General features: G+C 38.1%; 1 protein-coding gene across 4 annotated transcripts in view; it reads left to right on the top strand.

Moving 5' to 3' along the window:
- Nucleotides 1-12,287, top strand: part of CCDC178 (coiled-coil domain containing 178) — a 206,627-nt gene that overhangs the window by 173,909 nt on the left and 20,431 nt on the right. For 3 of the 4 annotated variants that reach the window (XM_065053434.1, XM_065053435.1, XM_065053433.1), the window contains one exon: nucleotides 6,536-6,670. The exons of the other annotated variant lie outside the window; for it this stretch is intronic. In XM_065053434.1, coding sequence (XP_064909506.1) covers nucleotides 6,536-6,670 — 135 coding nt within the window. The remainder of the gene's footprint in view (nucleotides 1-6,535; nucleotides 6,671-12,287) is intronic. 4 annotated transcript variants of the gene reach the window in all.

Genomic DNA, 12,287 nt, shown 5'->3' with positions numbered 1-12,287 from the left:
CTGTGGAGCAGATTTGACAATAAAGAAATATCTCATTACCTAGGAGCTTTGTATATTGTACAGGTGTAACTTGGTAGTTGAATAGTATAAAAAGATAAATATTAACTGGATTTTGCTAATAAATCTGCCATTCTTACAGCACCAAAATCTGTAGAGTTGTTGTAATTGCCGTTGTTTGAGTTGTAACAATGAATGGAACTGATAAGGCTTATGTCATTTACATAGAATTTAGCATTCACAGAGCACTGTTGAATTAATACGACACACACATTGGGTCCTCTGATATAAGATTAGCATCGTTTGAAAATAGAGAAAGTGTAGATTTAGAAGTGACAGGTTAGTCTCTGTTCAACATGTAATGGTAATTTGCTTAGGTCTGAAAATCGTAGGTTAGTACTGACAGCAGTGACTAGTAGTTAATATTTGTGTTAGTTTCATTTTGGTTTTCTACGTTTTGAAATAAACTGATGTCTCAGGAGGGACTACTGAAGAATTACAAAATAATGTTATGTTGAATCCAGAATGTCAGGTACCTGCTATATCAGTGTCAGGCAAGAGTGGTGTTGAAACAGTTATATTCACTGAATTTAAAACAGAGTCATGTTTTAATAAAAGAATTCAGTGAAATAATCTTCGTTTCTTGTACTGTCAACACCGTAGAATGACTATGGTTCTAGCTGCCTAACATGGCAATTAGATACGTAGAGTCTTTTGCAGATCTAGTCCTGGTACAGTAATGTCAGAAATATAACCTTCTTCATAGCACACTATGATTTCAAGTCTCCTCACTGTCTTCAGCTGAATATTTCATTGCTAATCAGCTCTAGATATTAAAGACTTCAATTGGATGCCCCTCAAAAAAGAACACAAAATTCCCAGTTGTCTCTGAAAAGCTGAGCTTAAATGGTTTGGTTAACATGTCAGTGTAGCAGAGATATAATACACTTCTGCAGGGTTACATTCAGAAGCCTGGAGATTAGAACATACTTTGTCTCCCATTATTCTCTGCCTTGTTCAACAGTGTGAACATGACTCATGCTCAGTATACAATTGCAAATGAATGTAAGCTTTCCAAGTGTTTTTAAGAATTGATGATGCATTATTTTATGATGGTCCTTACTATGACTATCTCTATTTCATTCATGTTCACCTGAGCTGAATGCAGCCTATTGTTTACTAAGATTCCTGCCCAACTTCATCTTACGTCCTGTATGATACTACATTGTAAATTATTTCTCTTGCAGGAGAAGGGGAGAGATCTTTTTGCTTTGAATAATTCTGAGTTTTGTTTAAATGGTGGGATCATTTATCTGTGATAGGGTCATTGCTGTCTGCCTTGACATTTTTTAGGTTCTGGATTGCTGTGTGTATTGATGACATCTCAATTGGTTATTGTTGATGTTAAATGCTTTATGTTTATAATATTTCATCAAAATATGGTATTGATGGTGGGCTGAGTCTGGTGAGACTTCTTGGCTGTGCTCTGCCCATCTGTTTCTTTCATCTGCCTCAGCTACGTGTATTTTTCTTTCTTGCTGCTGCTTAGTCCAAGTCTTCTTAATTTTAATATCTACAACAGGGTTAGTCACTTGGTAAGTAGCTTTAACTACTTACTGCAGCTGTAACACCACCATCAGCTGCTACTCATTTTAAGTGTCTCAATTTGTATTTCCTTATATTGTTTTCAGTCTGGAATCAACCTTTGCTCAAAATAGCTATGTTCTTAAGTCCCTGTCATCAGAGAAATTTCCGTTCTTTGAGCTGTGTGGCTGAGTGTGCTTCCTAATTTTCAGGCTGTTTCTGAAGGAAACTTCAGGAATGGAAAGGGAAACATCAGTATAATTTTGTAACAGGAGCAGAATAATGTATTTTTCCTAGAATACTTAAAAAAAAAAAAAAAAAAGCAAACTGCTTGGGCTATTCAAACAAATTCAGCCTGAGGCAAACACTTGCCAGGTACATTTTTAGATCAAATGTTTGAAGTTTGGCAGAATTTAAAGAGAATCTTATTTTGAGACAAGCAGCATACTAGTTCTCCCAATAATAATATCTACTCTCTTTTTGTGATCCAGAACCTCGTAGTTTTGCTGGATCAGACATCTTAGATGTAAGTATGAATTCTAAATGCAGAATACATTTACATTATGAATAATTACAATTTTGGAAAATAAAATGGAATTTTATTCACAGAGGGCCTGATTCTCTTTTGCATTCTCACGTGGAAAACAGGAACAGTTATATTCAGATAGGTTTAATCTCACTAATTAAAAACAGCAGAGAGTAGAATTAAGTTTGTAATCATAACCTAATATACTGTGATCACATAGTAACTGGTCAGAACTGGTAACTGAAGCAGTCCAAGTAGTATGTTATTGACTGAGAAAAAGCATCATGACTGAGTTCCATGTGCTGTTCACTTTGTATTCTTAATGGAGCCACATGCCATTTGATGTTTAATCAAGTAAACACACCTAGTTTTGGGCCTGTTGTCAAATAGGTCTGTAATGTGCATTGGTCTAGTCCTACACAGCTACACTGTGCAATAAAAGATAAGGACGTGAAAATCTTGGGCCCCTGTGAACTATCAGGCAACAAAAGTAAAAAGTCTTCTGATCTAAATAAGATACAGTTCATTTTCATTATGTGGGACTTTCTTCCAATTTGCCTTTTGTTTACTGTATAGAGAATCCAAATATTGTGATAGCATTAATTAATGAGGACCTCGAAACAATACCACTGGAATAACAAATTAGGCTTGAATAGGCCTCAGTTTCAAATAGTATCATACGATTTTTATCCCAGTTTAATCCCTCAAATAAGAAATTACAGATTAAAACATTAGCTTAATTTCAATCATATTACTGCAAATCAGGCATGAATTTAATGAAGTATCTTGATTTATCATAACAAAAAACTTAAAGGTGAGAACAGAATAAGGTACCCCACTAGTTGATACTTTTACTTTATGCAGATATTATTGATGATATCAGTACCGTAGATAAACAAGGAATTTAACAAATTCAGAGCCATATCCTCCCCTCTGCTGTGAGGCACAGAGGACAGCCACAGCACAAGTGAAGAGGAATAACAGTGAAGCCCCAAAGCAGCAGCATAGCGAGGGCAATTACTTGACAGCATCACTTGTTCTTCCCAGCAGCTCACAAAGGTGCCTCTCCAGAGTTGGACTCGATGATCCTTATGGGTCCCTTCCAACTCAGGACATTCTATGATTCCTTGTTTGTAGGATGAGGACTGGGAGAAATCACTGCAAAAATTGTCCCCTCCTAGCAAAAAAAACCCTTCCACTTCTTTGAAAGCTATTGCTCCTCCATTGCAGGATTGCCATCATTTTGATGCTTGCAGAAACCCCTGCAGTTCCTTTAACAGACGGTTGTTTGTGGGACAAGCAGCAGACCTGTCTCAGCTGCAGCCTTGGCACGTGCAAGAACAACAGAAACAACGATCCTGCCACTTTCTTCCCTTTTGCATTTAGCTTTTTACTTCAGTTCTCCTCCCACAGAGAACTAAACACCAGAAACAAAGTGAATCTCATATAAACCTCATACAAATATTTGGCTACTGTACATATTCCTACACCTTAAGCACTAGAGATGTTGTTACCTTCTCTGTCACCATTTGGCTTGATGTACTGAGAATTCATAGGAAACAGTAATTTTCTCAAATGTTGAAAAAAGGCCATGAAAAATGAAGGAGTTAGCAATAATGTCATGTATGCAACTCACACATGCCATGCCTTCCTAATTCTCTACATGTGATCAAAATTTGAAAGGTAAGGAGAAGCAAATAACTTATCTGTCTATTATCTAACCGAGCAGAGGATCTACAGAAAAGGTGTTGGTGCCTGTAAGGATAGAGAGATCACGGCAAAACCTAGGAGATCTACAGGCTGCTTTTGAGTAGAAGTGCTCTTTAGCTAGGTTACTCACAATTTTTCTGTTTTAAATGGTTCTCTTAGCTAAAGGTCTGCAGTCTACTCAGAACACTGTATGGCCCTTCCAGGCTAGTGGGGCCGTCAGTTTAAGTTTTCAGGTAATAGTATTTGATGGTGCTGTTACTTTCTCACAGACCTGTATTTTTGATTGTGTGCATAATGTTATTTATGTTGCAATTAATGTTGTGAAATTAATAAATATTTGGTTCAGGCTCCATTATGCTTGGCACAATAAAATGTATTCAAAATATGAGATGTATTTGATGCAGGGTGACTTACAATAGTAACAACAACCATCACGGACTTGTAATTTGCAAGTGTTTATTCAGTTCTTTGAAAGAGAAACAATAGTGAAAGTCATATTGGACACCAGCCATTATAAGCTAACAGTTTCTCAATAAATGTTAGAGCAACTGTCAAACAACCAAACCTGAAAATTTTTTAATGTCTTTTGATTCTCTCAAGACAAAAAAACTGGGTAGCCATCGAACTGGATAGCCATCAATCCAGATAGCCATCAATCCCAACCACCATTTTCTTCATCATGACAATATATCTCACAATTATTTTACCTTTTTATAAAAATGCCAGTTTTGATAATCCAAAAATAGTTTTCCAGTTAATTTGTTTTTCTAGGGTTTAAGTAGGTTGTTTTATTAAAACGTCATAAGTTATGTTTCTGCCTTCTCTCACTTGCATTCTTTTTCAGACTCCAGAATGCTATCAAACAACACGAGATTTGAAAATAGTTGAGTTAACAGCAGACCTGCAGAAAGAGATAGATTTCAGAGAAAAAAAACAAATCTTAAAATAGGAGGAAAGGAGCAGTGGTACTTAGGAAAGATTCTTCAAACTGGAGAACATATCCCTTCCCTCTTTGGGTTCAGATTTTGGCTGTGATTCAGACTGATGTTTTTATATTTTCCCATTGAGTTTATTTACCTTCCCTCATGTTATTTTTAATATAGATTGGTAGGACTGAAAAAAAAAATATGTGCAATGATATTTTTTAATATTTTACAGCCTCATTTACAAAGATGCGGAGTACTCACAGCTTCCATGGAATCTAATGGAACTTGTGGAAACTCAGTATCTCTGAAAATCAGGCCATTAATTTTGAAAATGTGCATTAATTATTCTCTAGGCTGTAATAGCTCACTTGATATTACTATAATCTACATTCTTTTGAAAAAGTATATTTTTCAGCTGGTACACTGCGCTTGCTCCCAAAGAGCAGTCATATCTTATCATGTAAAAGCTTCTTTATAACTGATCCAATTATTGACCTGTGGCATTGACCTTAATGAAATGTAATATTTCCAAAGGAATGGTACAATCCATTGTGTTAATCTGGTTGACAGGCATACTCTTGAAGGCCTCATGCTAGCAATAGCTATGGAATTTATTGGAATAATTAACATGATGAAACACAAAACCATGTATTTCCACTACGCAATAATTTAGGAGGTTTAAATTTCCATTTTCTAAATTATGACAGGTTTAAAGTATGTAGCAATGTTTGTGGAATTTACCAATACCCACAGCCATTTACAAAAACATTCTGTGTTGGTAGATTTTCAGATTTCATTAAAACATTATTTTTTCTACCTGCTGCACTGTGTTTGTAAGTTCCAAACACTTGCAGATTAAGGAAAAACTGATAGTAGTCTGAACTGTAGGTTTTAACAATAATTACTGCTAGGAAATAGCAAAAAACTATCAGGTAAGCACTCCCACTTGGAATTCTTTCAGTTAGGATCCTTTGCACTGAATGAGGTTCCTAGGATGAGTGTTATTTTTTCTATACATCTATGTAAAATCCTTTTTTAAGTAGTGTCATTCTCAGCTGCCACATTCAGTGCAATTTAGTGCTGTTAGATGCTTTCATGTCACATGGTTATGGCTAGGTAGATTAATAGGAACTTCTATCTGGAAATTTCTTTCCTGTTATTGTTCTCCCTGAGCAGTTGATGGCTAAGTTAATTCTCTTTAGTTTTGTCATGCACTAAAGCACACATTGCCAAGCTATGATAAGCTTTACACAGGGGGAAAAAAAAAAAAAGCCCTTGTGTCCATCAAAGTCTTAAACTTGCATTTTAAACTTTGGCCTGACCTGATGTGCCATTCAAAAAGCTTCAAAAGATTATTTTTTTAAGAAAGGTTCAATATGTCCCGAGGCTATCGGTTTTGAGTTAAACTGGGTGAAGTAGAAATATTTTACTCATCAGCTTTGCAGTCACAGAGTTTGCCTCAGCTAGAACAAAACTGCTGAGGCATTTAGAGGAAATTAACCCCCCATCCTGGCAGCCAGATGTGACTGGTTTCTGACGAATGCACATGAGTGGGCTGAAAAACCAAGAGACTGTGAAATTCCTGTCAGGTCCGTACAGCACAGAATGGGCTATTGACTGCTTTCTATATTTCCCTCCATCATTCTTCTTGAACGCTGCCATTAATTTCCTCTCCTACTCCGACTTGGGAATTTATATATTTTTTCTTTTCTCTTCTTTTCTTTTTGTTAATTCTCCCTCCCCCCCTTTCTCGTCTCACCCCCCTGCCCCTTCCCCCCGTTCCCGTCGGCAGCTGCGGGCGCTGCAGCGGAGGCTGCGCGGGGCGCGGGCGGCGCGGCGGAGGCGGCGCGGCCGCTCCATCCAGGCGGGGCTGGCCCGGCTCCAGGCGGCCTCTCAGGAGAACGCTCAGAAAATATTAGCTGTGCAGGTAGGTGATTGCAGGGAAGTCGGCGAGATCATTCCGATCTAGATTGAAAAGCAAATGATGGGTAGTGTGATGAAGCATTAAAACCATATCCCATCAGAGTTTTATAAATTTTTAACCTCTTTAATAAACTGGAATTGCATGAAGGATGAATTCAGTAAGTTAGCACATATACCATGCGTGGTTTGAAAAAAAGGGGGAGATTAGATTTATTTCTCACAAACCTTTGGAAAGATTATTATAAATACATTGGCTATGAACACTGGAAACACAGAGTGGCATTAATATCTCTGCTCTTGTTTTAGAAGATGTTATTGTGACCTGTTTTGTGCAAATATTATTTCCCTGGTAAACAATATTATTTTCACTGTTTTCATGTTTAATTTCTTTAGCACGAGACAATTTTTTTAGAAGTGTAATACCTTCCCCACTCAGTTATATGAAGTCTTTCCCTTATTTGTTATAAAGCAACATTGGGGGCCTTATAAAATTTAAAAATGTTTTCCAGCGATGTATGTTTTTTTACGTTATGACTTGTTCCCTGGATATAAATGTTTACAATGGAAAATAGCTACTATATGCTATAGTTTGAATGTTCTTTTTTGTGTTGTTCTATGGTATCACACTCATATGTCTGTAAAGCCACTCCTTTCAGTCTCTTCCCATAGTCAGTGACCATAACCAGATGGCGTTTGTGAAGGGTTTTTAAAAGACTTAAGTGAAAAATTTCTTCAGACTTATTCCTTGCAAAAGAAGTTGTGTTGCTGATACAGCTTCAGTGCAACATATTCTTATAAACCTTGTTTTCTAATTTTGAACAGTCAGGCTTTTTTGCATGATTGTGGAAACAATTTTGTGACATTTTAATATTATGTAATTACAATTCATAGTTAGTATCTGATGCATTGAAGTAAAAGCTAACTCGAATAAGTTGTAGAATTAAATTAAACTGCATCAGTACCATGATCTGATTTCAGTATCTCACTAAGAGGATTTTTATTTTAAAATTCCATATTTCCATATACATTCTACTTCCATAAAAGTTTTAGAAAATCCTAGTCATACTACAATCAGAAAGTCAAGAAAAAATAATTAAAATAAAAATATAATCAGATTTTATACTTTATTCATGATTTGTAATACTCTTAATGTTACATTTTTTTGGGAAGTGTTGCCTTTGTTAAATATTGCACTGAACTGTGTGCCACTGAAGACAGGTAAGCTGGGAACTACACTTTTTTTCATCAAAATTTCTCATTTGGCACTCAAAAAACTGGAAAAGCACCTTTTTGGGTTTTTTGGGGAGAGATAGCTGTGCTGATTTCTGTTCTTTCCTGTGTGCAACTACTCCAATACTAAGTGAAGAACAGAGGTGATCGATGCACAGCTGAAAATTCATGAATAATAATAGCAATGACATGGAAGCCACAGGTGGCGTCTGGTTTCCTCACACATGAATCTTTACATTAATCTAATGTTACATAGTATTTTAATAGCTGCACTGTGAACCTCATATACAATTGAACTCTCTTGTCAATAACTAGTCCACATAATAATGAATGAATTTTGCAGGAATCCTTCACCTTAACATAATTTTTTCCATGCATGCTGTTCACGTTGAGAAGCTGTGTCTGTAAATCTTGTCACCCTGAATAACTCAACTAACTAGAGATGAGCCTAAACTAATGTTTCAGATGTAAGCCCCAACAGTATTTGGGGAGTGTTCAGATCTGAATAGTTCAGACCTACCAAAGACAACATTTTTTTTCAAAGTTTGGATAACATTGTGTCCCTGTCTGCTTTCACTCTCTGTGACACCCTTTTCTGATATTCTGATCCTTTTATCATGTTCTTACTTTGTTTTTAAGCAGTTTGACTGATAATAACTTCTTATTAAAATAGCGAGCAAGAAAAATATATAAAATTATAATGGAAACTAGTTCATCTGAGAGCAATTACCAAGGTGTATAGAAGAGTATTTCCTTTCAGCAACATGATATTTTTGTATTTTAGAGGTCTTGGCAGTGATTTATTTACGTATGGACCGGTGTCTTTGCTTAATCTATGTTATTGTCAAATCAAACTATCCTCTGTTAATTAAGTTCTTCTGTTGATGACATTCAGCACAGTGGCACACACTTCCCACATAAAAGCTGGCAGCCATTCCTCTTCCTTCTTTTTCTTTCAGCGAGAAATGCCCCAAGTTTGTTGTTTCCAGCATCCAGCTTGCATCAGTGTGAGCATGAGAACCAGCTGCACTGAGCAGCATGTAAGTGTGCAGCACAATGGTGATTCCTGCTCACAAGAGCTTGTGTCCCAGCAGCTACTTTACTAGAGCAAACAGGAGCAGGTGAATCACAGAGAAGAGTGAATTAGAAGAGGCAGTAGATACAGTACATTGGCTGCCTAAGTGTTTTCTAATATTTTACAGAAGCCATGACCTGAGTGAGATCCAAAGAGAGACTTAAAAGTAGACAAGAGGAGAGTTTTTTTCTTTTTAACCAGGTACTTTTTAACTAGCAACACTCTCCAGTTATACACAGCAGCAGTGTTCTGGGACAATTATAGAACATAGAATCGTTTAGGTTGGAAAAGACCTTTAAGATCATCAAGTCCAACTGTTAACATAACACTGCCAAGCCCACTCATAAACCATATCTCTAAGCAGGACATTTACATGTCTTTTAAACACCTTCAGGGATGATGACTCACTGGGCAGCCTGTTCCAATGCCTGACAACCCTTTTGGTGAAATTTTTCCTAGTATCCAATGCAAACCTCCCCTGGCGCAACTGGAGGCCATTTCCTTTCATCCTGTCACTTGTTATTTAGGAAAAGAAACCACGACTGACCTCATTACAACCTCCTTTCAGGTAGCTGTAGACAGCAACATGGTCTCCCCTCAACCTCCTTTTCTCCAGGCTGAACAGCCCCGGTTCCCTCTGCCGCCTCTCACCAGCTTTGTTCCCCTTCTCTGAACTATCTCCAGCACCTCACTGTCTTTCCTGTAATAAGTGGCCCAAAACTGAACACAGGATTTGACATGGGACCTCACCAGTGCTGAGTACAGGGCCAATTATTATTATGCAAAAATCAAGAGCTGCCTCAGGCTGGATGACATATTTGACTGATGTTTCATTATTAGTAGTCTGCATTATTCAGCCTATTTTTAAAAGTCTACACTTGCCTTCCAATCACTTCCAATGGTCCAGATAGACCATAGAGTCTGTAGGACTTTGTGCTTGAGAAGGAAAAACAGTGCCTGGAATAAGGTGGTGACAAGTGCCAAAGCCATTAGTGAGGAGGAAGTTTCTAGTAACAGTTATTGGCGAAGTCCTTTATAAATGCAAAAAAAAGGGAAACCTCAAGAGGGATCCTACTTAGCAGCAAGGTGCTCTTGTTAATGATAATTTGAAAAAAAAGAAAAAGAAAAAAAAAAAAAAAGAAAAAGAGGCTTGCAATTATGTCTCCCTAAAAGTTTTAAATTAAGAGAAGAGCTTTACAATGATGGCAAGCTCCTTTGGTGTCTGGTCTCCCAAATTTATTTCAGGAAGAAATAATGCCATACCAGTACCAATTTCTATCAGCACTAAACTTGGTACTGATGCTAGAAATTTTTTGTTGGTCATCCACCCTGCTAGTTAAGCAGGGAACTGAGCCGGCTTTTAATTTCAGGCTTTCCTCCCTGTCACACTGCTAAGTCATGCCCTTGGGCTGAGCTTTGGTGATTGTACTGAACTGAAGGGGGGTTCTCAGGCTCAGTGCAGCATGGGCAGTGTGTCCCCTGGAGCACAGATCTAGTGTGCACATCCCCTTTGGGAATGCTCTGCCCCTAGAATCATCATAGAATCATAGAATGGTTTGGGTTGGAAGGGGTCTCCAAAGGTCATCTAGTCCAACACTCCTGCAATAAGCAGGGACATCTTCAACTAGATCAGGTTGCTCAGAGCCCTGTTCAGCCTGGCCTTGAATGTCTCCAGGAATGGGGAATCTACCACCCCTCTGGGCAACTTGTGCCAGTGTTTCACTACCCTCATTGTAAAAAATTTCTTCATGTCTAGTCTTAAACTCCCCTCTTTTAATGTACAGCTATTACCCCTTGGCCTATCACAACAGACCCTGTTAAAAAGACCCTGTCCCTATCTTTCTCACAGGCCCCTTTTAAGTACTGAAAGGCCACAATAAGGTCTTCCCAGAGCCTTTTCTTCTCCAGGCTGAAAAATCCCAGCTCTCTCAGCCTGTCCTCACAGGAGAGGTGTTCCATCCCTCTGATCATCTTAGTCGCCTCCTCTGGATCCTCCTCAACAGGTCCATGTCTTTCCTGTACTGAGGGCTCCAGAGCTGGATGCAGAACTCTAGGTGGGGTCTCACTAGAGCAGAGCAAAGGGGCAGAATCACCTCCCTCGACCAGGGTGGCCATGTTTCTTTTGATACAGCCCATGATACGGTTGGCCTTCTGGACCGAGAGCACACATTGTCAGCTCTTGTTCAGTCTTTCATCCACCAGTACCCCCAAGTCTTTCTTGGCAAGGCTGCTCTTAATCCTTCATCCCCCAGCCTGTATTGATACCAGGGTTTGCCTCAACCCAGGTGCAGAACCTTTCACTTGGCCTCGTTGAACCTCATGCTATTCACATGGGCCCACTTCTCAAGCTTGTCCTGGTCCCTCTGGATGGCATCCCATCCCACCAGCCTGGCTCTAAGAGGCTGCCACATGCCATCACCATCTTAAATGTCCTAGGGCCAGAATCTCTGCTTTGCCATGATTACACTTAGGGCTGCAAAGGCAAAGAGTCCATTGTTCACCTCTTTGTGTCTCTCTGCAGCCTTGGCACCGTCTGTAAAAAAAAAAACCTACCCAGCAGCAGTGCACTTTACTGGGGAATCATAAACAGAACACAGTGCCTTCTGGATGCACCTCCTTTTGGGTCTCTGTCCTGAGAAAGAAGACCAAAAAGCGTACTTCAGTATGTAGCAGAAATGAGTATATGCTTACTGAGCTCACACCATGGTTGTGTGACTGAAGACATGTTAATATTATCCAAATATGTTTAAATTATCCAAGCCATGGACAATATGAGCATGAACCATGAAGGCAGAATTATGGGAGTTAACCTCTAGTAAATACTAGCTTTTCCTTTTTTTTTGTTTTGTTTTGTTTTGTTTTGTTGTGGTTTTTTTTTGCTAAGGGTCATTAGTCTGTATTTTGCCTGGTGACATTCATAGATTAAAAAAAAAAAAAAAAAAAAATTTATATTAAGCTCCCTTTGTTTCCATCAACCTTTTAAACACATATTCCCTGGTTTTTGTCATTGTTACCCTTTTGCTTTTTCAGCATTTAATATTTACCTTGGAAATAGGAATGATTACTTAGTGTCCATATGTTGTCTGAATATACTTCTGGCAGAAAATGAAATTTTAAAATTGAGCACTTCAATTATGATGTTTAAAAAAAGGGATATGAGATTCTTCCATAGTAGTAGAAATGAATAAATATGTTGGCAATCAAATCAACTGCTAGAGCAGAGATCAATGACTGAAGTGATTTATACTTTCAATTTTGGCTTTTCATCTATTTCATTTTTTGTAGAGCAAACTGTTTCATGGGCAAGACTGTTTCA

Source organism: Columba livia, chromosome 2, assembly GCF_036013475.1.
Source record: "Columba livia isolate bColLiv1 breed racing homer chromosome 2, bColLiv1.pat.W.v2, whole genome shotgun sequence".
In the NCBI taxonomy this organism is placed as follows: Eukaryota; Metazoa; Chordata; class Aves; order Columbiformes; family Columbidae; genus Columba; species Columba livia.
Note: the sequence above shows the minus strand (reverse complement) of the source record. Positions and strands in the feature narration are given on the sequence as shown.